The 27,974-nt window shown below is 35.7% G+C and overlaps 1 protein-coding gene across 1 annotated transcript in view; it reads right to left on the reverse strand.

The window, feature by feature from the left end:
• LOC135479605 (sorbin and SH3 domain-containing protein 1-like) overlaps positions 1-27,974 on the reverse strand; it is an 80,522-nt gene that overhangs the window by 18,842 nt on the left and 33,706 nt on the right. The window contains exons 5-25 of the mRNA XM_064759533.1: positions 27,664-27,756; positions 25,076-25,300; positions 23,782-24,603; positions 22,408-22,479; positions 21,758-21,814; positions 20,659-20,855; positions 20,089-20,365; positions 19,595-19,657; positions 18,659-18,715; positions 17,802-17,852; positions 15,487-15,686; positions 15,112-15,187; positions 14,704-14,730; positions 13,537-13,599; positions 12,406-12,450; positions 11,410-11,454; positions 10,419-10,494; positions 8,762-8,782; positions 7,690-7,804; positions 5,879-5,914; positions 3,283-3,332 (exon numbers count right to left, since the gene is read on the reverse strand). Of these exons, the coding sequence (XP_064615603.1) occupies positions 3,283-3,332; positions 5,879-5,914; positions 7,690-7,804; positions 8,762-8,782; positions 10,419-10,494; positions 11,410-11,454; positions 12,406-12,450; positions 13,537-13,599; positions 14,704-14,730; positions 15,112-15,187; positions 15,487-15,686; positions 17,802-17,852; positions 18,659-18,715; positions 19,595-19,657; positions 20,089-20,365; positions 20,659-20,855; positions 21,758-21,814; positions 22,408-22,479; positions 23,782-24,603; positions 25,076-25,300; positions 27,664-27,756 (2,668 nt within the window). The remainder of the gene's footprint in view (positions 1-3,282; positions 3,333-5,878; positions 5,915-7,689; positions 7,805-8,761; positions 8,783-10,418; positions 10,495-11,409; positions 11,455-12,405; positions 12,451-13,536; positions 13,600-14,703; positions 14,731-15,111; positions 15,188-15,486; positions 15,687-17,801; positions 17,853-18,658; positions 18,716-19,594; positions 19,658-20,088; positions 20,366-20,658; positions 20,856-21,757; positions 21,815-22,407; positions 22,480-23,781; positions 24,604-25,075; positions 25,301-27,663; positions 27,757-27,974) is intronic.

Consider the following 27,974-nt stretch of genomic DNA (forward strand, 5'->3'; position numbering starts at 1 on the left):
GCCAGGTGACTGTGCTAATTAGAGCATGAAATCGTGGAGCCAGGGCAGGTATCACCTTAACCAGCACCTAACAAAGGGAAGGGGTACTGGGAGGCTGGGGCAGTGAAGGAGGTGGCTGATGATGTTGAGAGGCCCTGAGACTGCAGCATGGCTGAAGTAATGTTTCCACATAATGGTCAATCTCATATGTACATGTATTTTATGCCATGCAGGATTAGTGATGATGTGGTGTCAAAAGGCAGAAGACAATATTTTCTCACCACTAGAAAATTTACAAGCCAGTGAAACAGAACGAATATTTCAACATGTCATCTTTTACTTTGCTAGGAATTGTAGCGTATCAGATTTCAAACCATTGCTACATTCTAATGACCATCTAATTTTCAAAATTCTGTTTTGTTTAATTACAATGTCATGAATACAGGTCTACAATAAAGATTGTTTGCGTTCCTCTACTAAACCAGGTCAGATGCACATTATTACAAGTTTAAAATTATAATTATATGTACTCAATGCATCGACCGCACACAGACATTATTTATTTATTTTATTTATTTATTTGATTGGTGTTTTACGCCGTACTCAAGACTATTTCACTTATACGACGGCGGCCAGCATTATGGTGGGTGGAAACCGGGCACAGCCCGGGGGAAACCCACGACCATCCGCAGGTTGCTAGCAGGCCTTCCCACATACGGCCGGAGAGGAAGCCAGCATGGGCTGGACTTGAACTCACAGCGACCACATTGGTGAGAGACTCTTGCGTCATTACGCTGCTCTAGCGTGCTAACCAACTGAGCCACGGAGGCCCCGCACACAGACATACATGTATACACACATACTATGGTAATATGTCAAAATGGCATCATGGTTCACAAGAGAATTGAAGTGACAAGACAAAGCCATTACATGGAATACTGCCAAATCCATGCCAAGGGTAATACAGTATACATGCAGATACTATACATGTATATATGTTCCCATAGCAATTCTGTGAACAGCATTTAATAATATCTCGAAGCAGCTGCTCATATACATGTAACATCAATTGTCTGCAATTATGATCCATTTCATATCATGCATTTGCAAACCCCAACATATTTATGAATTCCACACTTCAATAAATCAAGTTATTTAAAACTGTCATAAACTGGTAATTTCACCCATACAGAACAAATACAACTGTGAGAGTTAAATAGATCAAAGTACCACCCTTACCTGTCTTAAACATTGCACATGAACCAACTAAGGTACATGACAGCCTATAGTTTTGTCTCCCAAGTTGAAACACCCGATTTGATTCTAAAACATAGCCTGCCTTTACCTTTACACCCCTGAGAAGTGACACAGGCAAAACAGCTCTCCACTAACACTTCTAATCTTGTTAACCTTCTCCAAACCCACCTGCCTACTGGCTTTAACAGTGTTTACCTTAATCATGCTGGCCAGTCAGTAGTGTGGCTTACATAAGGAGGTTAGTCTGTATGTTTCCCAACTGAATGAACAGATCCTAGCCTTGTCGAATCTTTGTTTACCTGTCTTAATAGATCACTGACTTCTGACCTCTTTATCTTGCTCTGGAGGTGTTGTATTGACAACTTTATGACAACCTTAGCCTGGACCCTGATCCTGTAATCCGACTCAACAAGCTATACACATCCTACACTTGCATTACCCCTGCCTCCAATCCAGCCGTAACTCACTGTAACACATGTACATTTACTGCACAGGTGAGCGCTGACCCACAAATCAAGTCATCAATATCTAAAGCCCTTGGCAACCAAAACCAATTTACCTCAAATTAGTCTTCGATGAAAACTGCAACTACTTTTGATTAATTGCAAAATTGTGTACACTTCCTCCATAGCTGAACCCTGCAATCCACTATATGAATACCTGTAGATGAAGTTGTACATGGTACAGACACACATGTACGTGAAAAAGTGATTATGGCTTTACGCTGTATTATCAATATTTCAGCCATATCACTGCGAGATATAAATGTTATTATAAACAACACAAATATATACATGTATGAAAAAAGCAAATGCATAATGGGTCTCAACATCAAGACCTGTATCTAGGAAGCTCATATATTACTATGCATACGTAGACACAAATTTATTTGGGTTCTAATTTCCAGACCACACAGAAGCATGTCATACATCTCCAAATTGTACAGGTGTCATACAGTTTTATTTTCTCTGCATAACGAGTACTTGGACTACCAATCAAGCTATTTCTCTGTGGTTTTCAGAAAGGCTAATTCGGTAGAGCGGTGAGATGAGACAGAAAAAATCATCACAAAGTCTCACTTAAGACTGTTTTATCAATTTGTCATTAGTCTCAAACATAAGATCCTTCAATGTTGTAAATTATATTTCTGTTATGTGGTTCAGCTCAAAGAGGAGAACGCTGATGGTGCAATGTGCTTAACATGAACAACTTAAATGCAGGCATATCAGAGACAAAACAAGGGCAAACGCAGCTAATGTACCAACACACAAAGTCATTTAGCTGCACAGGTTACACTCTCAGATAAATATTGATTAATACAGTGCAATGAATGCTTCGATCTCCAGAAACTGCACAACCAATTAAGGTATTGAATTTGCTTATCTTAGATCACTACCCTTTGGTGTTCACAAAGCATAAAGCTTTCCCTAGCAGTACCATGGAGACTCTGAGCATCTTAGTCTACAAGCAAAACCTGGAGCTGATCAAAAAATACTGAGTTCACAAACACAGATATGACTTGATATAAATGAGCATAAAAATGAGCATATTGTTGTTATACAAATTACATGTATGTCCCTGATTTAATCTGTGTCACTTACATTCTCAGAAGAGGTTAACAAGAGTTCAAATTTTACCAGGTGCCTAACAAACCTCCAGACATTATTTAACCTTAATTTCAATGGAATAGTCACAGCAAGTCCATCTGAGCTAGCAGTCCCCACGTACATGTACATTCACATAACGTACAAATTGTTTAACCTTTCCCACCCCTCACCTCTCCAGCTTTCTAAAAATACTGTAGGTGACCCAATAATATACTTTTCACCTTTTGTAATGAATGAAATGTTTTCTTATGACAGGCATCCACATGGTAATTTACATGCTCTCTAAACTTAGATCGTTGACTGTATTATGAGTGCTATTAACAGAATGCAAGGCAACTATAATATACATGTATCAAACTGTTTGAACACACTTGAAGCTGTTTACAACACTTTTATGTTGGTCAAATGGAATGTAATGGAAAAGAAACAAAATACTCACTACTTGTTGAATTGGCCTGGTTTCTCTATAGGAGGATTATGAACCACACCCTGTTAATAAGACAGAAAGAACAAATTATAAGGTATGGAAACTATGAATTAAAACATTAATTATTTATAGTTAAGAAACACAAAGGGATTCGTAATGAAAATAACAGAAACTTAGAACGAGTAAACAAAATGAATATAATGTGGACTAATAAAACATGCACATGTATTGTTTTAATATAGATGTGCTTGCACATTTAGTAAAATATAACAGCAATCTGACATAAAATGACATAATTAAATTTTCTTTCCTTGACTACGAACTTCCTAAAGATTTAATTATCATATAAATGTGCTGTTTAAAGCTAAAAAGACTGATACATAAAATGCAGGAGAAGCCACATGAAAGAGTCTACCCAAATAAATTCTGAGCACTTTTGTAACCATGCATACAAAATGAAAATGTAAAGATCAGTATATAAGCTCCTGTAACGGGGCAAATTTGCTCGTGTGTGAGTGTCTTGTAATTAATATACTACATATACTAGCATATAACAAACATATGTCCATGTATCAGTTACTTGTTTTATAAACAGAACACTATAACCTTTTATCTATCTGATGTACATGTAAAATCACATAACACTGTTAATACACCTATAATTAGCATACAAATCATATTAGAGTATGTACACATTCTGTACAGTGGTGAGTAAAAGCAGCTTATTGAGATAAAATACAGTTACATACTGCATATGCATGTACATGTACAGCTACTTCTTATCTACTTTATAATGCAAACTTAATTCATCCTCAAGTAAAATTCTTGATTCATTATGTTTGTATATAGCATGCATTCCCCTCATAAACGTATGACACAATAGATTTTCAAGGTTAAGCATTTGAACTTAGTTCCATAAAAACTGGCATTTTTCTTTTTTTCACTGCTTACTATAAATCTTCAACTTTTTCAACCACTTTTTTCGGAAAAATTTATGCATACAATTATTATAAAAGTGATACAAAAATTTATTTGTATCACTAAAGATGCAAGCTTCATAAAACTAAGTGAACTTTTTCTTTACACACACTATCTGGTTCTCTCAGAATGTTTCAAAATATTGGTCATAGTGGTGGTTGAGTAGGTTGAAGAATTAGGGTACATGTTGATGTAGTCTTAAACTTGAGAGAAATTTGCTGTACAAGAAACAGAATACTGTTTTATTTATTAGGTGGTCAGAATTTTCACTTCAGTAGAACCAAAAATAAGTGACAAAAACAGGTCTTTAGGAACAGAACCCAGTATATGCTTTTTTCTTATAAAAGCATAGGCATCTGTAGAAATTTGATAATAGTCCTACTCATGAACATATACATGTATTATTGGTCAGGGAAGCCTTTCTTTAGCTCTTTAACAGAGAACATTAGGACTGACTGATGGCACCTTTTAATTCGATACATCTGTGTTCAAGGTCAATAACTGAACAATGGAGAATACGTAGAAGTCACGGAAATGTCGATACTTGGAATATATTGCATTCATAAATATATCACAGCTTTAAATTGGTCACCAAAATTTTACCTGACAACCATTTCCAAGACAATACCTACTTCATTCCCCATTGTTCACAGCATAAAAGCAAGAACTGGTGGATGCTTATTACAGCGTAGATGTTGACACCATTGGATCACAGATAACAATGGAAGAGAACTTTACAGATCTGATATAAAACCATACGTGTGACCGCCCGATGACCTCCATGCAACACTCTACTATTTCTAGCTCCCAATATTTAAATTTTGATCACTATTTACATTTATATAAACCGAATGGTAAAAATCCTAAAGCTATGTGTGAGACAGGTGGCTTTTACATGTACATAAATGTAAACATATATTTATACCTAATGATGTAGAAATATAGACCAGGAAGTAATACAATCTGTGGTCGCACAATGAAGCTCCATATAAGTTTAAAATTAAAAAAAAAAAAAAACAGAAGGAAACAGCACATTTGGAAATAAGACATTTAGAAATACAAAATCAGATCACATGTGTATCTTATTCTGACCAATTGGGTGTGCTCTTACTCATACGCATTTGGAAATTTCTGTGCTAATTAGTGTTCAATGGGATCTCTGGTCAAATTGGTAATGTAATGTTTAGCAATGATAAAAGTAATGTATTCTAAAATTTAAAATTCTTCACCATACATGGATAAGTGATAATAATGAAATATTAAACAGCATGTGTTCAGAACTAAAAACAATATGTTTTATATTACATTCTGCAAAGCAGTTAGGTTCACAAAGAGCTTCCAGCTTTAGTGAGACACACATCATTACCACAGCAAGAAACTGATAATAGTAGTTACATGCTGGTACCACTAAAACAACTTTGTGAAACTTGCTGCAGTATTAAAACTGTGAAAGAGGCACTGTTAGGTGAAAAGATACTTGAAGACTATAAAGCAGCAGAGCACTCACCATCCTAGCCTGAAACACAAAAGATATTTAACAAACACCAAAGCTACATGTAAGATAGAGCATCCCCCTTCCCAGCTACAATCAACACACTACACATACCACACTCTACAGCAGCAAAGTTACCTTGGATTTCTCTAGCAGCTGGCTTAAACGTTTGGCCTAACAGTGGAAAAACATCAAACAAAACAATTCATTCATGCAATATAATTAGTGTATCATCCTCAATCAGGCATGTTAACCAAAAGACAACTACGAAATGTTCAGATGAAATGCAACATGAACTGCAATAAAAACAAAAAATCACATTCATGAATCTGCAAATAAATCTTGTTGTTTTACCATGTTTTATGAATGTTATTCAAGTAACCGTGAGTGACATGAGAAAAAGCAATCCATTTCTTTGTTATGGCAGCCATAATTCCAAATACTGCATGAAAGAAATTCTATTGATTTCACAAAATGCACTACACACCTTTGAATCTGAAGTCAGAACACTGTTAAAACAGGAAATCACAACCACAGGTAATTCTCATTAGGACCAGGTGCATTAAAAAAGTGTCTTCAGATCTGAATTCCGTACGAATAAATAATAGCTGAGCTTCTCGTAAGGCAAGTCCTCATCAGCAATCACTGGAGGTTCAAAGCCTACACCAAGAGTGTACCTGGATTAGCGCTAAACAGACTTGCCTACAGATGGCCCAGGTAAGACTGCAGACATAACAAAAGGCTGTATGACTGAGAATATTGATCCGTTATTGAGCGTTGGTCTGGCCAACAGCTGTCACTCAATATGAACCAATGAGAAAGAAGAGAGAGCAAGGTGACCGGCTAACAAGGTCCACACCCTTCCAGTCACGATATTTACCTCCATCAGTGAAGAGCTCATTCATGTATTAATTACTTGTATTCAAGCACATTCATTTGCTAGGTCAACAAAAATTTCAACAACTTGGCCAAAGGATATTTCCTTGTCATTGGGGCACTTACACTTACCCCTGCAGATGCCAACACTATTTTTCAGTTTGATACAAATTTTGTTTAATATACATGTACATGTATTGTTAACTTGTAAAAAGGTAACATCACATCTTAAAATACTACATGTGAAAGATTCACTTCACATACAGTACATACTAAGGAAACATTCTTCTGAATAATATGACAAAAACTTCCTTAGCATACAAAAAAAATCACCATGCTGACTGAAATTTTTAAAAAAAATTAAAGGAATGAAATTAAGAGACACTACAGGAATTATATCAAGTATCATAATGTTAATCAATGTGTTGAATGTGTTCCTAATTTATAGGCCAGCTGGCCTTGCATTAAAGTCCCTATTCTTCTCTGGAGAGGCCTTCATCGATTTATGGCAATCGATCAGTTTCTCACCTGCTACAAAGTTCTAAATCCTTACTTTTTATAGCCTGTCTTACCACGTACCCAACTACAATTATTAGGTTGAGTACCATTACAGTCCATAAATTATCAATATCACTTGGTAAACAGAACCACACCTTTATTTAACTAGCTAAGCTGACTCAAAACTTCACCTTGAACATCAACACAGATTCATTGATGGTTAACCTTTACCTTACACACAGCACAGCCTGTTTTGATCCAGAAGGAGTAGTCCATTATTGTGTTATATCCAAATATTCCACTCAGGTTAAGCTTAAAGCTTGAGTGAACAATTAAACTTCTGCATAAAACATTTTAAATCATGTATGGCATCCACTAGTTAGAAATGCATTCAACATGCTGAAAAATGCTAGAACCTATACAACAAATGCACAATATAAGCATTTCAGACAAATATTCTTAAAAATTAACCCCTTCTTAAAACCATGCACAGTGCAGATCAACATTCATGGATAATTTAAAAAATTTATTCAAGGCAACTTTAATCCTTTGGTATTGCAAACACTGTCACTTACTGCTTTAGTTTCCTGAAAAGCAATGGACGAAAATCCTGGCTCATAATCCATGATGCTACGAGGCTGAATCTTGTACACGTCTGGTTTGGCTCTTGCATCAGCAGGTATCCATTCACTGGAATTATACAAATTTATTTCATTTAGTATGAGTACATCAACACATAACCGTTTAAACAAGGATAAACACTAAATCATGATCGTACTACATTAGACAGATACCTTGACACACAAATACAACTGGTCACAAAAAAAAAATGTTTGCATTACCTGCTGCCTTCGGACAAAACAACGTAACGAGACCAAGTATGGTTATGACTGATGATACCTTAATACCTTTTACATATTTACAGGTAACAGTTTACTTACAAAATAATTTCTCAGAATTGTGTACATATACACACACATACCATAAAAATATGAGACAGCTCTGTTATATATTATAACCAAAACATAACAAAGATGGTGAGATCTCTCATCAGGAAATAATGACTTCATTACGTGATTATTAAAAGACACATTTGAGGTGATCAACTATTATAATATTATACTTTGAACTATTATATAGTAATTGTAAATCCCTTGAAATACAAACATCTGCGCATGAGGACATGAAGAGGAGATACATGTATGTATAAACTCATACACATGTATATCAAAGATTACCAGAATTGTAAAGGGGATGAGTACAGTTATATATTTACTTAGCCATGCACAGGTGAAAAGGTGAGGTTACATTCTACAGGTATACAAATGAAGTAATGTGATCACATGCTGTGTGGTAAGAAACACATGTACATGAAACGATTTTATGATATTTCACACGCCTCTGAATAAAGATCAAAGTTCACCGATGCAGTGGCAGGGAGCTCACTTTGCTTTTCTTTGCCATAACATAGCTATAATAGTTCAGGTAAACAGTGGTTTGTGCAGATGGTACATGACTGTTGTGTCCAACAGGAATATACATGTAGTTGGTGACGGGTTGTGCAGGGAAAAATACTGGTTGAGGCACCAATGTGGAAAGAAATTCAAAATCAGTAAACATTGGGCTAAATATAAAGTATACTTCTACCTTTCAAACATAGATGTAGAGCTGCATGGAAAAGTCAAACAGGCAGGGCATTTAGTGACACAGAATTAGGCACACTTCAGTCAAACAATGTAGCTATATGTACATGTACACATTAGTATGGGCTCAAAAAATAGCATCAGGCACACACGTAAATGTTGACACACACATAAATGTAAACAAACTTTTTGTATCCGACAATTCATGGATCATCATACACCTTGTTTATGTTACCATAGCCATGGTGAACATGGGGACACAATATTTAGGTAGATGTATTTACACTATCAAGATCATAAAAAATGCGCTTATGTGATCTGGCCTCAGAATGATGAAGCTGATAAATTAACTTGTGCATCTAATCATTGTACTGTATCTTACATTTGAAATTAAACACTATTTTTTTCATACAAATACACTGCTAAGTCATTGTCTTCCTCCAATATCATTTTTTTTTTCTCACAATACAGTTCATTGGTTCACTTGTCATCTGAATTTTGTAAATGGAAAGTTACTTCATCACAACAGTTTAAATTAAGTATTTTATGTCATATTCTAGTTGACTGTAGTACAACTTTTCAGATACTATTTGATTTAATGTTTTATATACTTTATTTTGTCTCAGAGAAATATGTGATAGGCTATCACAAAGTCTTGGGAATGCCATAAACAAACTATAAAGTAAGTATGCCTCTACACCTGTACATATATTGTTATCAAATTACTGACATGTTACACGTCAATATCCCTGAGAAAGTATAAGATACATGTATGTGAAAATGCACTTGTATCAAGAGTCTATCCAGGGCAAATTGTTAAGCCTAAGACACATGACCTTCTTGTATACATGTTAACAAGGTTATCTGATTAGGGAAAAGCATTGTCAATAGGATGTACATGTACAGTGTACATGTAATTTTACTTATCTGTTTTCCAATAAAAGTTTAATAACCTATGGATTTATATATAGTTCTGCTGGGTAAAATTACCACAATGGAAAAATGTAACTGATCTCAAGGGTGACCTAAATACACTTAAGGTCGTACAAATACTGTATTGTATTTACACTACCCTGGCATAGGTCACTTTACGTGTGACAGGGATATCTAGTGGCTGAATGAGGGTTTATAATGTGATACTCTGACAAATTCACTCAGTCTGCATGTTAGAACTGGATTAGACTGACATTAATATACTCTGACAAATTCACTCAGTCTGCATGTTAGAACTGGATTAGACTGACATTAATATCAGTAGAAGTAACTGAATTCACCAATATTGATTTATCATACGTACACATATATGTGTAACTCATCTAGTCACCATTGTTTCATTCATGAATACAAGTATTTTGGGATCAGCGATGGGTTTAAGTTTTACAATCAGTCTTCTAAAATTTATTGTGCCATATATAGCTACTAGATATCAGCACCAAAGGACAGCAGGGAGTTCGAAAACAACATGTATGTGCAGAACTAATTTACTGACAAGTCTAATCATTATAGAGATTTATTTTTTCAATCTGTTGCCCTTTAATGCTGATACATGTATTTAGAAACTAAAAAAAATAATGTAGACAAATGGTAGTGGCTCAGGTTTAAGACTCTATTCTAAAATGCCACACCAAGTAATCAGATATTTGTGTACAAGTTTCACTTACTTCCGCCTGTAGTCTTTCCCAAATGTGGCTTTCTCCCTTGGCCCTGGTTTTTCTCTCTCCAAAGAAGCTGCTTTTTCTACACGATGCAAAATAAAAAGTCGCACACAATGATCTCTTAAACAGCCTCACAAGAAATAAACACTGTGTGTTACACGAAACATTAGGGCACATTCCAATCAAACAAAAGGCATTTCCCAGCGACAGACCGAGACAAGCTCAGTTTAGATTACCCCGATCAAATCCCCCAGGACAACCGCGTCTCTAATTGTTTCAGATACAAGACCTGTGCTCTGTGCCACACATTTCTTCCTTGTTGCTAATCCACGACATATCATTTCCATGAAACCCAATACATGATACATCTGCCGACAGAGTCAAGGCATTGTAGCCTGGGTTACGCACACCACACTGATTTCATCACCTCTTAATTAAGATGTATTTTTGGATATATAATGGCACAACATTTTATTCATTACACCACAAAAGCTAATTTGAAGTTTTCATTTAAAAACAACAAGGCAAATCATATACAGATTCCAGCATCAAGAGAAAGTTTTAAAAATTGAGGAATTGCATGTAACATATATAAACTCCACTCCTAATGACTTTTTTTTTTTTTAAGTTTCACAAGAGCTCCAGAAATAGGGCATACAGGTATAAATGCACTTAAAGGTTTAGACAATACCCTTTTTAAAATGACACTGAGCAAACCAAATATGACCACTAGTGATGAGTAGAGCTATCATCTACTGTACACGTACCAGGTGTTCACCGTGTTGTAAAGATTGAGAGACTGACTCTTCACCAAACACAAAATCATAAATGTTTGGCAGCTATAGGGAATTGCTATGATGCTGGTGTTGTATAGGGTAATCAAGTACTAACACAGCTCTCCATTTGAAACAAGTTGTCTGTAACTTTGGGATCATGATTCATACATGTACAAGTACTTATAACTACACGTCTGTGAAATGATGAACTGTCTACTTACCTCTTGGACTTAAAACTTCATAGCTAGGCTTGTATGTACTGTCTTCTACAAGATAAATAAATCACAGAGTCAAAACCTCTGAAATACTGTTACTGAAGGAAAAGCCAACATAAGATCAACAGATCGTCAATCATATCATGATTCCTGTACTATTAAATAATGATATCTAGTCAACAGGTGTACATTTACATTCATAATAAATCACAAAGGTCCTTATTATGGACCTCCTTAGATTCATATCATTTGAGTGCTTTGCCTTTATCATGAAAAAAGGAACCTGAAATCTACTTTAAGCATTAATAGAAAACACAAATAAACTGTTAACAGACAAAATCCAGAAAATCCCTTTCAATATTGTAATTTAGTTAAATAGCCTGTTTGCTTCAGTATAAAGGTGATGTGGCAATATAGGTGTAAACTATATGAACATCCCTTGCGTTCACGAAAAGAATGTTCTACACACCACAACTTCAGGTGCCAATGTCTGTGTAAAGTGCATGTATTGAACTACAGTACTGACAAGATTGTTATTTGAAGTCAGCGCAATTTGTGTTTTTAGCTAAATTTGTTCTTCACAAAGATATAGGGACATTAAACATTCTCAGGTAGAAAACAAATGGTAATTTACAAGATTTCACAAAAAAAATAATACACAATTTTTATGGATATCAAGAATTTAAACTTAAACATTATGACAATCAGGGATTAAAACCCCTAGCTATATGCATCTTGAAACAAATGTACTGTAAACTTTAATCAAAATTTCACTGGAGTGAACTTCATCAAAACTTTATGAGACTTTTTTCTTTTATCACTTAATTCATGAATTTTATTTACATACTTACTTTTACAGATGACAAGGGAGAAGACACACAAGACTTGACCACATATTATAATGTGGTAATGTGTCTGGAGACATGTGACAGGAGTAGAGCATGCAGGTATATGCCCTCAGAGGGCAAGATAAGTGAGACAACACGGGTGACAATAACTTACTGGGCAGAGTTCGGCTTTTGGAAACATTGAGGGCATTCATCCGAGCTAGAAAAGTGAAACGAGCATACACATGCAGACGTGATTATACACATACATGTAGATGTATATTTGAACATACAGGGATCAAGCAAGGTGGGTGAAAAGGGGAAGCAACTGTCACTGGACTCCTGCTGTGGAGATCTACATATTGTGCATGTTTACAGTTTTAAGTGTCCTACACTGCACATACTAAGGTTTCTGTACAATACATTTTTTAGTGCACAAAACCACACGTAACCACCATACATGAATGGAATTTTTGGGTGTAGATGTTTGTCTGATACAAACAAAGAAAGTGTTTAGTGCAAAAATTCCATTTCCCTAATATTTATGCCGAAGTGTGTGTTTCCCAACACAACAATGCATGACTGATCAATCACAATGAATATGAACTGAGCAAGTACCATTCAATGGAGGGAGGTTTATGTGCACATAGGCCACCATGTATTACACCCATTGAAGACACAAGGATACTTGAATTTTTGCAGTGATTATGAATGTGATCATGAATGTTATCAGAAGTTCAGTCAACATTTTCATTTCCAGATACATGTATAAGGATGTGTGGTGTATTTTGTAAAGTGTGGACAAATGCCCAATATCTCAGGTGTTGAAGCTATGTTTTAATATATGTAGTTTCATACCATACAAGTATGCCTTGTGGTGTCTATCTGCTGAGCCCTTGTGTGGAAAAGTATATACATGTACCACAGCAGGAATCAAAGAAAGGCTGCCAAGTGAGGTGGCAAAGCATGGGTGCATTAAGTGGGAAAAACCAATACACAAGACACAATCTAGAAAATTGTTAATTTACTAATAGGTGACCTATTCTATTGCATATATTACAAAAATTATATCAGTGCAACAATCACGGATTACATGTGTAGTGTGGCTGAAGGAAAGTACAATCAAAATTTCACTGTACATTATACAATGTAGTGTAGCTGATAACTAAAATGCACAAAACTCCACATTACAATCAGGGCAAAATCTGAAAGCATCAATTAGCATTACTGAGTAGCGTAAAATGTGACCTTCTCTACAATCCTGACCGTGTGTGCACACCTGAACCTGTTCAAAGAATACGCATACCTTCCATGGACTTCTGATCCTCAGATGCAGGGAACCTATATGTAGGCCTGTATGTAGTGGTGTCTGAAACAACACCCTCATGCCAATTAAACAACATCTATACACACACAAGCTAGAGAACAAAACCGCTTACCATGCAAATCATTTAAATTTCTGTTTTTAACAGCATTTTGATAGATTCATCAAGATGGCAAATGGATTTCCTCATAAATGAACATGTACACACATGTGTATACATAAGGTACCCTAATTCCTCAACCATTTCGCATGTGAAAGAGCAACTTTCAGTGCAATTTATGCACATTTATTCTTTGATTTTGGAAACAACACTACACTGGTTGGATTGACCACTTTCAGGGCTTCACAAAAAGTATAATTTTATCAGACTACAGAAAATACATTTGAATAAACACCTTACAAACATGCAAAAAGGTTGAAGAATTACAGTACTATAATTCTAAACAAATAACTAAAGAGCCAAAATGTGTATGCCAAGCAAGCAGCTAACACCACATTAAGTTTAGACTTAAAGTCACGCAGCACTATAGAATGTACATGTACACATCCTGAGGTAACCAATGTGAATCAGTCATACAGACAAGACAACAGTCACAAAAGGTATTACACACTGCCGATATACACTATCTTATAACCACATTCAGCATTACCAACAACATGAAAATCACTATACATCTGTACTGTATGTTACATAAAGCTCAGCATTTTTTAAGTGACACATTTTGTTTGATTCTCGTATTGACTGATTCATCCACTGATTCATTGACTGATTAGGGAAATTCAATACTCATTTTTGTAAAGTTTGTTTATTCTTTCATCAGAAAAACGAAAGTGATGGCATTCTCAAAAGTATCATTTTAAGGCATTTTGGTTCTTCGGAAAGTGTATTTTTTCTCTCTGAACTTTATGTAAAATACAGTATATATCTACTCAAATACTTCACACCTGTAGAATACACTCTGGCACCTCCAAAATAAATTGTGAGAGCCTCCACAAGACAAACTGCACACAGGTTTAAAATCACTTAGTCAACAGAATCCTCAAGATTCCAGTCTTGAGAGACCAGAGTTAGTTCTTTCATAATCATAAATCACACACTGACATGCCTGAAGGAAAGAACATATCAAGACAAGATAACTATATATCCACCTGTGTCCACAGCAGCAGCTTTCTCGTCTGTAATACAGGGTTAAATGTGGACAAACAGAGTAAAACTAAGTCAGTCCAAAGGATACACCACACGCTTGTAAGGTTAAACACATTATTATTGGGTACTGGCTACATACAAAGTTGTGTTAAGCTTAACAGATTAATAATCTTTCAACACCACCAGCAGCAGAAATTTCACACAGCTTGACAAAACACAAGCTGTTAGTAAGATCTTAAAAAAATCATCCTGATTAATTTACTTACAGGTGCCTAACACTCACATGTGATTATATAATGTTTCAACTTGATAGTTTACAAAGCTCCTAGTTTACAATGAAAATTAATACAACACCTCCTTTAACAAATTTCATAAAATACAACGCAAATTTTGGAAAAGTGCAAACTTACCCTCTTTTTTATCTGTCACATGTAGAGACTTGAACATCTGTTTGTACCAATCTGATTGTTTTGATTCATCTACATTCTAAAAAAAAAAAAAAAAACAAAAAAAAAGAACATGAGTACATGTGACAGAAAGTACTGTGATTTACCAAGGGGCATATTTACATGCTTAAGCAAAGAGATGTATATCAACATTTCATTCTTTTTAGAATTTCTACAAAGTGAAGATCAAAATAATGATACCAGGGGACAAAACTCCATCAGCAAGAGAGCTTTATAGCCACTCTCTCTCCGATTGTCTCCCTTGAAGAGCAAACCCGCCTCAGCCTTTCATTTAGAAATATTTTTCAACCTGCAAAATTTTTATGATGATGATCTCACCTTTCTAAATGCCAGGGGTACTCCCTCCTCATCCATGGGACCAATCCCTGGGTAAATCTTTGGTTTCTGTTCCACCACTTTAGTGGTTTTTGTCTCTTCTCCCTCCTGGGGAACTGCATAGTATTCATCGGTGTGTTTGACATCACCGTCAATGACTTCCTTTTTCCCTAAATAAACAGCACCTTTGGGTATTTGTCCCTCTGTTAAAGATGAAAAAAAAATTAACATTTGTGAGAATGTGTTATTAATAACGAATAGTAGGGTGTACATGTCTTGTGCATACTAACAAACTATCAAATGAATCCACCTAAATCTATCAGCATTAGTTTCCAAAATTTTACAGGAAATTAAAGCAAGAAATAACTAAAACATATTTTGTGGTTGTTTACGCGAAGAAATACATGTAGCTGGATCTTTTGAAGCCTGGGTCATGTTCCAATATGGCCCAAACAACCATTAAATTTGGGAATGATATTTGTGACCTAATTTAATTATCTAAAAATGTTTACAAGTTTAAATAAATTGAATTTAGAGACCATTAGTATACATTTGAACAGAGATATAAATACAGCGCACAAACTCTATATAGCCAAAACCTATTATTCCTATGGGTGCCATATTTGGATCTCCAAGCAAGTATTCTTCGTTAGAAATCTATTGCAATGACAATCGTGCAGGTCTACACCATTCAGATTTTACTATACCACATGTATTGATCCTGTAACGTAAGTATTTACATTTGTATCATTTTTTTGTGAGCTAGCTTGCTTGCTGCCTTAGGTCTATAAATGTCAACAATATTTTAAACATGTGTCAGTGTTGCCTTGTATGCCCCCCTACCAGATACTGCAATTGTGTGTGTCGTTATAATTTTTTGTCATCTGTTAAAAATTTGACAATATCTGTATACCTGTAATCATACTCTTATTACTATACTTACACGTACTTATTTGTATTACTTCACATGTACTTGCATTAATATACATGTATGAGAGTATGTGGATGCAGGTATAATGTATCCATCAGACATACACTGATGTTTAACTGTACCTGTACAATTATACCACTATTTAAAACCCAGTCAATCCATGCACAGGGCATTCCTATGAACTCCACGATGTGCATGTTAGTAAACACACAGAGCGAAGGTGATTCATGTATATATAGTGTGAGCTATATACATATAATATATACATGGGTATACAATACTAACAGCTACATAAGCAGATACATAGTGAAAAAAGGAATTATAATGATAAATTTATACCTGTATTTTGAATCTTACAGTACTGCTACATGTAGTTACCTATACACTTTGTTATCTGTCAAATCTGCCACCAAAACTACACCTCTACATCCAACAAAAAGCACTGCTGAAATATGTGTAGAAACATGCATGTTCATGTAAACTAATGAATATTTAGTTGTTCATGTGATTTCTTCTCTCTAGCACCTGAAGCAATTTCAAGGAGCCTCCAAAATATTACACAATCAACTGCATTTTAAAAACCTGACATCATTATGTTTATTTTCCTCAAATCAATATCCCCACCCAAGATCTCTGCTAAAAACAGGCATCTTGTTTAGGGTCCCAATGTTTAATACATGGTGCCATGCCCTAATGCTAAAGCTATAAAGAAATCAGGTATAGTTACATGTACATCAAAATGTTAGCTGAGTACATGATGTTGAATTAATAAAAACAGATTTCTTTAAGGAGTAAAACAAGACTGTCAAATAAGTGTAGTTTTTTTCAGGAAAACTTCTTTTCTACAAAGTAAAGTTGAACACCACAGGCCAGATTTGAACCCAAACCCAAAATGATAAAAAATGTTACGCTGGTCAGGTTCAAACCATGTTCAGTACCCTTTAGTTTTAACCCAAATGTTTTCAGACACTTACATTTTAAACATATTACTCCGGACTGTCTTCATTAATTTCAAATGTTATGTTAAAATAATTGCTATACTACTCCACCACAGATCAAAAATGTTTCTAACTCTACAATGTACAGAAGGCCTTCTACTTCAACCATATCAAACCCTCAACACAAGCATCATTACAATGTTCTACTCCAAGCTACAATTTAACAAACTCTGCTGTCTCTCCATAATATATTAATTACAGATGTTATGATAAAATAAATGCTACACTACACCACCTCAGGTCAAAATGTTAGCATTGTTCTCTACCTCCATATGTATATCCCAGGCGTCTCCTACTTCACCCAATTCAAACCCTTAACACAAGCATCATGTCAGCTTCTACTTTAAGCTACAATTTAACACAATCAGCCATTTCTCCATACAATGTACCTTCTGGTGCAACAGTTACCACTGGGGCAGGATCGGGTATACCACTTTTCTCTGCAGAACGTGAAACACAAACCCTGTAGTGCATGTGTTTTCTCAGTAGTAAATTTATCAGAAGTGTCCCATATTTATGCATGTTTAAGCTGTTGTAAAACCATTTTCTCAGACTACAAAGCAGATTCTTGTACTAAAATACATGTACAGTGTAAATAAGAGATAAGCCATAGATCAACACAAAACATGAGTATAATAAGAAACAACTGCTTTACCTGGAAAGAGAAACCAATATATTTGACAACACAGTCACATGTATACAAAGAGAACAACTATCCCATTCCACAACATGAACATGTACACCCACACAAACTTACACACTGCACACAGCAACACAATAGGACAGATATTCAAAAAGCAATCAAATCAAGTGTATAAAAACACTTAGAAACGCTTGGATAAATACAAATGAAAATGTACATATTCTGTCAAACCTTATTTTACTGTTAGTACACTACATGAAATTTGTGTTTCATTGGTTAAATCCAGTTAGGCATAAATGTTGTACCTGTATTTGCCTGTGTCAGAAGTACTTCTCCGTATATCATGGAGGAGGTCTTAAGCACGTAAAACTGGTATCTTTTACATTTCCCTAGTCTCTGGGCTTGGGTTCCCACATTATATAAAAACCCTAAACTTTGTGTGTGTGAAGTGGAAGTAATCCTGTATGCCTTCATGTGTAAAGCATGACAGGCTCAGTATAAACGTACTGAATTAGAATACAGCAATGAGGTAAAATGAGATTTGACATACGGAGCAGACAGATTTGAGCCACGAAACGCCAACAACATACAACCTAGCCTTACCCTCAGTTACTGTGATGGGTGAGCCTACAATATTGAGCTCTTGTGGCGGATCCCCATCTGAAACAACATATACACGTGCAAAACAAAATGGGGTGCAACACCTCCTACTATAGTGTGGAGAACAAAACATACAGACGGGAACAGAGACAGAAGAGCTTGAAACTGAAACACAATTCTAGGCAGAAATAAAAACTTAAAACATATTCTGCAGATTTGTTATTATAAAGCTCAGAAAAAAGAATAGTGTATAATGATCTAGTTTCATGACCAAATGAAAATGGAAATTAAATAAGAATACATTATTGTGCAACTATTATGTTTGTAAGTTGTAGAAAGGTGAAGTGAAAAATGAATACAGAAACTATTTTAAATTAGTCTTTGAAATGTTAATGAAAATATAATTGGGTCACATTGAAATTGCCAAATTCAATAAATGTTGAAAACTTGGTTATTTAATTTAGTTAAGCACAGTTTAATTCACAATATATTTTAAAAAAAAAAACGAAAAAAAAACAGAAACATAACTTTTTCACCTCACTGAATTGTTAAATGAGTGTTATTTTAATTAAATGCTAACAAAAACTAAAACAAAAGGAGTAAAAAAGAACTGAACAAAACTGGAAATTCTTTAAGTTATGTCAGTAACACACATGTTAAGTAAGTTTTGTAAAAGGCAAGAAAGTGTATGCATAGCTTTCACAATGGTCTATCCTGAAAATTTTGAATATCAACAGATATGATCTTACATTGTTTTAGACACAATAACATACATGTATAAAACTGTAGTTCAAGACCTGTTGATTTATAGGTTAAGAGAATATACGCTGCATTCAGTATCAACATCTTCTGTGCATAGTTTTAAAAAAAGAACAAGAAGGAAACAAACAAAATTAACACAACATCCAATACTACAAAATGCAAAAAAAAAACCTATACCCTGTAAGCTGTGTGTTTCACATAGAGCACAACGTTCATCTTGTTTTTCAAGAATTTTGTCTGCTGGGAAGAACAATAAAATTTGCTTCTTTATCTGAATGATTGTCAATCTAGAAGATAAATTTATATGAGACATATATGTCCAACAAAACTAAGACTATTTTTTCTAAAAATATATATATTTTTTGGTGTCATTTACATATCATGTCATCTACATATGCCTTATCTGAACAGCATCAGCTTACAATATTTATATAAACATTTATATTTTACAACCCATGCACAGATATGTAAAATTAATGCAATGTTTCAATGCATCATTAGTTAACTTTCCTGCTTTACAAACTACCTTGCAAAGACACAGCTGTTACATGAACGATATCCCAACACAATGGCAAACAGCATTACAAAACTTCTCAAATATGCATTTCCATTCATACAGTTGTGTGCACAAGTCATGCTTCAAGTCAGTTTACTAAGTCATCAACACTTACCTCTACTTTTTTGTAATAATGTTATGTAAGGACTTTGTGTAGGGGGAAGTCTACTGGGTTCACTCCGTAAACTGTCCATGGTTTCTGTATTGCCGTTCATGGAAGAAAAATCTACTGGTGGCGAAAAAGGAGGTGCAGAGGGTTGCGTTGTTGCTGCTGATAGGGCATCATCATCGTTAAGTGGGGTATATACAAAATTACTGGTTGGAGCTTTTGTACTTTCTTCAGATCTGTTTGGCGGCCGCCATGCAAAACTTTCATCAGGCTTAAGATCACCCTAAAATACACAACAAACTCATATATGGATCAATGAAACAAATCAGTTGTCACTTATGATAAATTCAATTCTTTTTTTGTGTAAATTTTTGACAACACATTTCCAAGAGTTTCATCGAAATTTTTCAGGCAAATATCTACCATGTATAACATGCAGTTATCATGAGAAATCAAACACATCACTACTGAATTCTATTTCTAACGTCATACTCAACATGTTCATGCAATTTTACAAATATATTTTATTTATATATACACTGGAATACACTTCATAGATTATAAGGAAAAACTCACCTGAGACACCTTAGGTTTAGGTTTGTCAGCTTTGACAGAAGTGTCCAATTTCACTGATTTAAATCCTTTTTTAAGTGTGCTGGTGCTGCCCCCTGGTGTCCAGACCGGAGCAATGTCTTTCAGGGATGGTTCCTCCCTTGGTTTGTCGTCTTTCTCTGACACGATTGGTGGGGGTTGGCTCCCTGGTGACCAAACTCCTGCAAAAAAGTTTGCAAAGGTTTGACACCAATTCTCCATTCAAAATGACTCACACTGAAGACTTATAAAACAAACATGTAAACATCTTAATCAACATGATGATAGGAGAGCAGATTTATAAGAAGCACAACAACATCTGCAAGAAACCGAGCTACACTAACCCATATGCGAACCTCTTACATGTACAAGCCAAAGCCAATAAGGCTTACACAAATTTTCTTACCGTTGTCAGATATATACAAATCTACACTGTGAGAACCCATACAATCACCACTTTTCGGTCATAAATATTAATTTCAGACATCAAAATGTACACATATCTACACTTATCAGAGTATTTTTCTGTATGTATTTTTCAAACAAGTAAAAAGATATTATCACTCATGGTCTTCATGATAAACATTTCATGGCTGTTATGAATCAACCTACAATATAGCAAGCGTGTCTTTTAAACCTGTTAAACAATGGATATTATAATACCTCAGAAAGTGAATCTTGGTTTCCACTGGTCAATAAACAGTGACGTGATATTATACCCACTGAACATGTGTGTTCATTCTACTGCACTTAGCTACTTTTGTGTGCTCTCTAATGGTGTATGTATGTAAAGACAATGGCTTTCTCCACAATCAACATGCAACTTCAGCGACTTAACCTACCAGTTAAGCAGGTAATAGGTTTTCAGTATAATATGGTGCATACAGTGGTACATGTATGCGATATAGGGAATTGTCAGCTCTCAACAAATGATGTTCAACTGGTCCTCAACACTAGCTGAACATCAATTCTCTCAAGCTGATAATTCCTGATATCCCATCCCACAGCAGGTATTATTTATATAATATGAACAGGTTGACCCAAGATCAAACACAAGAATGATAAATACATGTACCTTCCTTACCTGGTTTGGTACTAGAGACAGCTAAATTTGTTCTGCTAGGTTCAAAAGATGGTTGGCCTGAAACAAGGAAACAGACATGCCAAACTTAAATAGAAAAAAAATATGTTTGCAAAATAATTTTGTACAAAATAATTATTAACACATCAGTAATCAAAAGTGTTTTCAACAACATTTAACAAAAGCGGAGCAGACAGTGAGAAAACATAAGGTTTAATTCGTTGCAAAATTCCCAAAACTTTTATGCACAGAAAGATGTTATTCAAGTACACCTACAATGTTAACATATTAACATATATACTCCCCATATGCAGGATTTCATATACATAGCACAACCATTGGTTGCAGAATATGGAAGCTGGGCCTGGCTGTTCAAAACTGTCTTAAGGCTTAATACCAGATTTAACTTTAGGCCATGTCTTCACTTTGTTATTGGCCCAAAAATAATTGTGTAATAGTATATTCAAAATGAACTGAATCTGCTGCTGTTCCCTTTGGTCTCAATTTATACACCTGTATTTCTTGCTGCATTATGTTAAAATCATAATATAACATGACTCTATACTGACGTTAGCTAAATACACTTTTGAACAACCGTGCTCTGATCACCAGAATATAAGCCCACATTACTATGCACACTATGGTCAACTTACTGTGGGGTGGATTGTCTGGCAAAGAATTGCTTACAGAGAAACCGTTTGTTTCCGCTCTAGAGAAATCTGTGTCTGCAAGTAAGCAAGAATAAGGACAGTATCAGTAAGCATGAACATTACATATCTTGACAAGATTCCAGCTATCCATGAACATCTACCTTACTTTGTTATTACATGTACATATATGCCTCCTGATTTCCATACAAATTCACATGTACAGGCTTTCTTGGGTTATTGCCAAACTGATTACCCAAAGTTCATCTAAATAAAGCTGGAACATACTGAAGGACACAGCATGGTACATGTGTGGAGTGGGAGATTATGACAATAATTTTCAAGACCTTCATTAAGGGCTTCAGCAAAACACAAACATGAAACCTAAATGCAGCACTGAACCTGCTTGCACATGTGTACTATGTATATGTACAGACTATATATGAGATGCTGCATGATGCATGGAGGAACTTTTTTCTGGCAAAATGTTCTGAATTTCTGATGCAGTTGCCTCATTTTAAACTCCAGGAATGCAAAATAAGAAATGATTACACATGTATGTACAGTATGTATCTGGGTTAAACCTGTATACATATGTAAATATATTTATATGTTGCAAAAATTTGAATGGAATAAAAACTCATAGCACACCATGCAATACACATGTTATTCAAATAACTGTGATATATTTTCTACTGTTACAACTACAGGTATGTCAAGAATTACATGGGTATTCGCAGGTTTCAGAATATATTGCAGTGGACAATATTTTAGACACAACTCATACTGCACTCCAATCAGCTACAAATTTATCATAGAACAGACCACCCATAACATATGATATATGAAGTATCTCTGAATGTTTGAAATTTAGTAATCTTAATAACGGTACATGTACTACAATTATGTATATAATTTGTGAGTAAGTAATCTGCAACGAATCAAAACCATGCCAGGACAACTTTTTGTCTCGGAGTTCCAAAGACGAAAGGTTCTTCTATGGTAATACTGTTAGAATAAAAACAATTGTTTCACAGCGCTTAAATACACTACACGCACGTTTATATGTTAAAAACCTCAAAATTCCATGCTTGACAAGCACTTGTAATCCATTATTACACATACATAAAATTAAACATATCATCATTGTTAAACATAATCTGCACAAATACACCATAAAGAAACTTGCATGTTCAAATTATTTTATTTCATCAGCAAACCTCCATGCTACTTTTTTAGTTGGCTTACAAATTCCATGCTGCAGAACACCATCTCTTAGGATGTGACATTCCTGAAAACAGCTATCCCTTGGGCCATGCCACAACATTTTCCAGGATCCCCATCAAGACATGCTAATCATGCGGGCCAAACATGGCCTACCTGTTGTGCTAGGCTTTGTCTCAGCTGGTGCTGCTTTTTTCTTCTGGATATAGATTGGAACATTGTCCTTTTGAATGATAATAGGAACGTCAAACACCTGGGGTTCGTCCAGCGAACATTTTGTGCTGACAATGTTTGTGGATGAGCTGGGTTCCGGGGATTTGGGCATCCAAGCTGGTTTCTGGGGGGGTTGCGTGGGCGCTGGCCAAGGCTGAGGGGAGTGACATTGTTGTGTAGGCATCCATGAAGGCTGAGATAGGTTAGGTTTTGGTGTCCATTGAGGGGTAGATGGTTGAGAGGACTGTTCTGGTCGTGGGGGAATCCAAGATGGCGGAGGGGCAGCTGGCTGTGAAGTTTCTGCAGGACGGGGAGGGATCCATGATGGTACAGTCGAGTCTGTCCCTCTCTGAGGTGCCCACGAAGGACCCGAAGGGCTCCCACCCTGAGGCATCCACACAGGAGCAGTGGCTGGCTTGTTGTTCATTTGATTTGACCCAGAGTCCTGTCCAGAGAATGACCCTGCCCACAGAGGGGCAGGTGCAGCCTTCTTCTCTCCCAGCCTGAGACGATAATCCACGCTGCTCCTGAAAGCGTCCTCAGTGTCTGACTGCCACTTGTTCTTCCCTCCTCGTGCTGGGCGAGGGCTGGCACCCTCATCCTCACTTAAACTCCACACAGGCATGGGTCTCGCTTGCGAACGAGGTTTCAGCGTAGGAGATGAAGACTGAGTTGTCTGGAAAGCTGGTGCAAGGCCTTGAGACACGACTGGAGGAGATCGGGCCGAAGACGGCGAAAAGTCAGCATTAATGTTCGACGTTAATGCTAAAAAAGCAAAAGACCCACAGAACTGTCTCAGTTACACAGATAGAAAAATATTGAACACTACAGAATAGAAAGATATAAAGGTATGAAAGAAGAAACAGTATCAGGATTTAAGGAAAAGGATCCAAAACAAAACCAAAAGTTGCAAAATGAACACAATGGGAGTAGCAAAAATAAATCAAAGGAAGTCTTACATGTACATGCATGTCTGCAAGTACAGGTAAATGTAAGAGATCAAGGCAACATTAAGTTAGTACGTAGACAAAATAAGGTAAAAGTGTTAGAACAGTTAAAGATTAAACTTAACAAAACAACAGGAAAAAGAACACAAGAAGATACTCATTCTGTAACAACTTAATCACTCATCAAAGTGCACAAGAAATAAGACTGTACAAACTACAAGTAGCAGTACAAACAGGAAGTGAAAGTTGACCAACTTGACAGACATGCCAACAAAAAGTGGCCAGTCTACCTTGGATATCATCGCCCAGCTGAACCAGCTTTTCCTGCTGCTTCAAGAAGAGGCTCATACCCTTGGACTTAGTGGGCACAGTGTTATAGCCTTGTTCAAAGCTTGAGCTTTGCGCTGGCCGCCCTGTTGCCCGAGGCCGCCCCAAAGTGGACGAGTTAAACATAGAGGTAGATGGTGCTGAAGGGGTGTCCTCAACCAAACTGTGGCTCTTACGATAACCAAAATCTGATAAAAGTCGGATAGTACTTATCAGGTTTTAGCTTCGAATCTTGAATAATTCAATTAATTTTGGCTAATATATGTAATATCAAATTTATCTAAATCTTATTCTGAGAAAATTTTTTATTTTATTACTAACATCCTTATTCGGCAAATTTTATCCCTATGACTTTAATATATATACATAAAGAGACAATAATGATATATATATATATACATATATATATTTAAACAAAGAAACAACCCATTATACATAAAGCATACATCCAGTGAAACAAAAACAAGATATTCATATGTACACAAATGTACATGTATAAATATACCTGAATATACAAATGAAACGTGTATACGTTTGGATGGTACAAAAAAGACAAATACTACTGAATAAGGGTCTTACTGATCTACAAGAACATATATGGATGGGGACATATGGCAACTAGACAAAGGTTTACACTGTTTTGAGTTAAACAGTTCACAAGACACAGATAGTTAGATAGACACAACAAAGTAAAAGCAAAGTAAAAGAAAAACGTGTTAATTCCACATCATGAGTGATGAAAAACAAATGAAATACATGACCATGTACATAAACAGAGGAGCAGTCATAGAGGATTAGTCATGTATATATTGAGATAAAGACACTTGACACTAATAACTGTAAGTAAACTGAAAATGTAAGGTACATGTACATCATTTTTACGTACAGGAATCTCCTACTGCCATGTAGCACATGAACATGTCAAAAAATATTTCAATGATTTGAAAGTATTTCAAAGTTCCTGGATGAGGAAACTCAATTTTAGAGGTAATTGTTAATGATCTCATAATGAGTCTCTTATGTAAGCCCAAAATACATACAGGTACCAAATAAAGCTTAAGCTACACGTAATATGATGATGTTATTTAAAACAATTTAAAAACCAAATCCACTTCGTATACTTAATTACTTGATTGGTGTTTTATGCCATGCTAAAGGATTATTTCACAAGAATCAATTTCCCAACCATTTCTAGTACATACATGTAACAGTTGACTTTTGGCAGCATATAAATGTATGTCAGCCAGACTTCTTACATCAACAAAAATAAAAAGATGCATGTATCATAGGACACCACATGTAAGCTTTACAAAGGGTGGGGATACTGAGGGAGAATACAAGACATGTCCTGACATCCACATAGAATGTGGGGTGGGGGGGTGGGGGGTAGCATTTTAACATGTATGATGGTGATAAGCAATATCACAGACACCCACAATAGACAGTGAAGGGTAAGATAATGATATACCACATAAACATGTATGTGTTCACAGAAATTACAGGACCTGGTTTGAAACAACACATTTGGCATGGCAAAACTTTGTATTAAATGTTTAGCAGTACTTTGGTACTAATGTTTAGCATTCCTCAAGGTAAATGATTCAGGACAATGACTAGAATGGTATGAACCTTCTGTACTGCATGTGTATGCCTCTATAAATTAAATCAAATTACATCCACTATAAAACACCATAGCAAACTCACTCTTTCATATCTACATACAACTAGTCAATTTATCACTTGCTAATTTCTGAAAGATACTGTGCCGACTGTAGCAACGTTGCCCAAAGTTCAAGGCAAAGTTTTCTTCGGTACTGTTAATCATTAAGATTTTTCCAGATTTTGTAATACATATATATTGTCTTTCACAGCCATCAGCTGCATGTGTAAGAAGAGCAGCTGTTTTAAACAACTTCACCAACAGAGTTCACATGTACTGATTACATCAGATATGACAGAAACATTTGACAAATACATGAGTGAGATGAGTCAGAGATACCATGTATACTGTTTACAGTATGAGGGATTTACAATCCCTTAACCTCTTTGCAAGTGAATGACCAATTTTCAGTCCAATTTATGCATATTTAGATTTTGGAGACAAAACAACATTGGTTGGATTGGCCAGTTACTGGCCTTCACAAAAAGTGTATTTTTATCAGTCAACACAGAATAATGCCTTTAGAATATCCTAAAATAAACACCTGGCAAACATGTGAAAAGTTTGAAGAAATACAGTACTAAGACCTGCAGGCTTTAGCTACATTTAGCTACATTAAGCATATGTACAATGAACATGGACAAGGATAAACATAGCTAAATGTATATACATGGAATATCTGGAAAATGGAAACATCGTGAAAGAAACATAGACAAGGCCATTTTTCTGAACAAGCCTGGCATCTTGTCTTCCAATGTTTAAAGGGTGATACTGGGTGATGTACATTTGAGACCGACAGGTAAATAGTAGGGTACATGTCCTACAGATGGAGAATGGGGTAGATATGGCGGTGTATACATCATGCCATGCCAAGACTGGGTCTATAATTACCCCTGCCTGAGGTAGCCCTGCTGCTGGCTGGGGAAGAGGGCTGAAAGCTAATGCTTGACTGATACTTTGGAGAACTTGGTGATGAACCTGTAACTGTAGCCCAGGACACACAATAAGCCTCTGTAAGTGACTCAGCTATGATATTCATGTAACCAATATTACGATCCATCATGGTACCAAATTAAGTCTTACTGTACATCTAATATAAAAAAACATGTACTCGCAGGAGATACAAGTACAAGTATTCAAGAACTGCCAATGTACGTTTTCAAGTCTACAAGAAGTTTGATAAATGATAAACTAAAAGATAC

This window comes from Liolophura sinensis, chromosome 1, assembly GCF_032854445.1.
Source record: "Liolophura sinensis isolate JHLJ2023 chromosome 1, CUHK_Ljap_v2, whole genome shotgun sequence".
Lineage (NCBI taxonomy): Eukaryota > Metazoa > Mollusca > Polyplacophora > Chitonida > Chitonidae > Liolophura > Liolophura sinensis.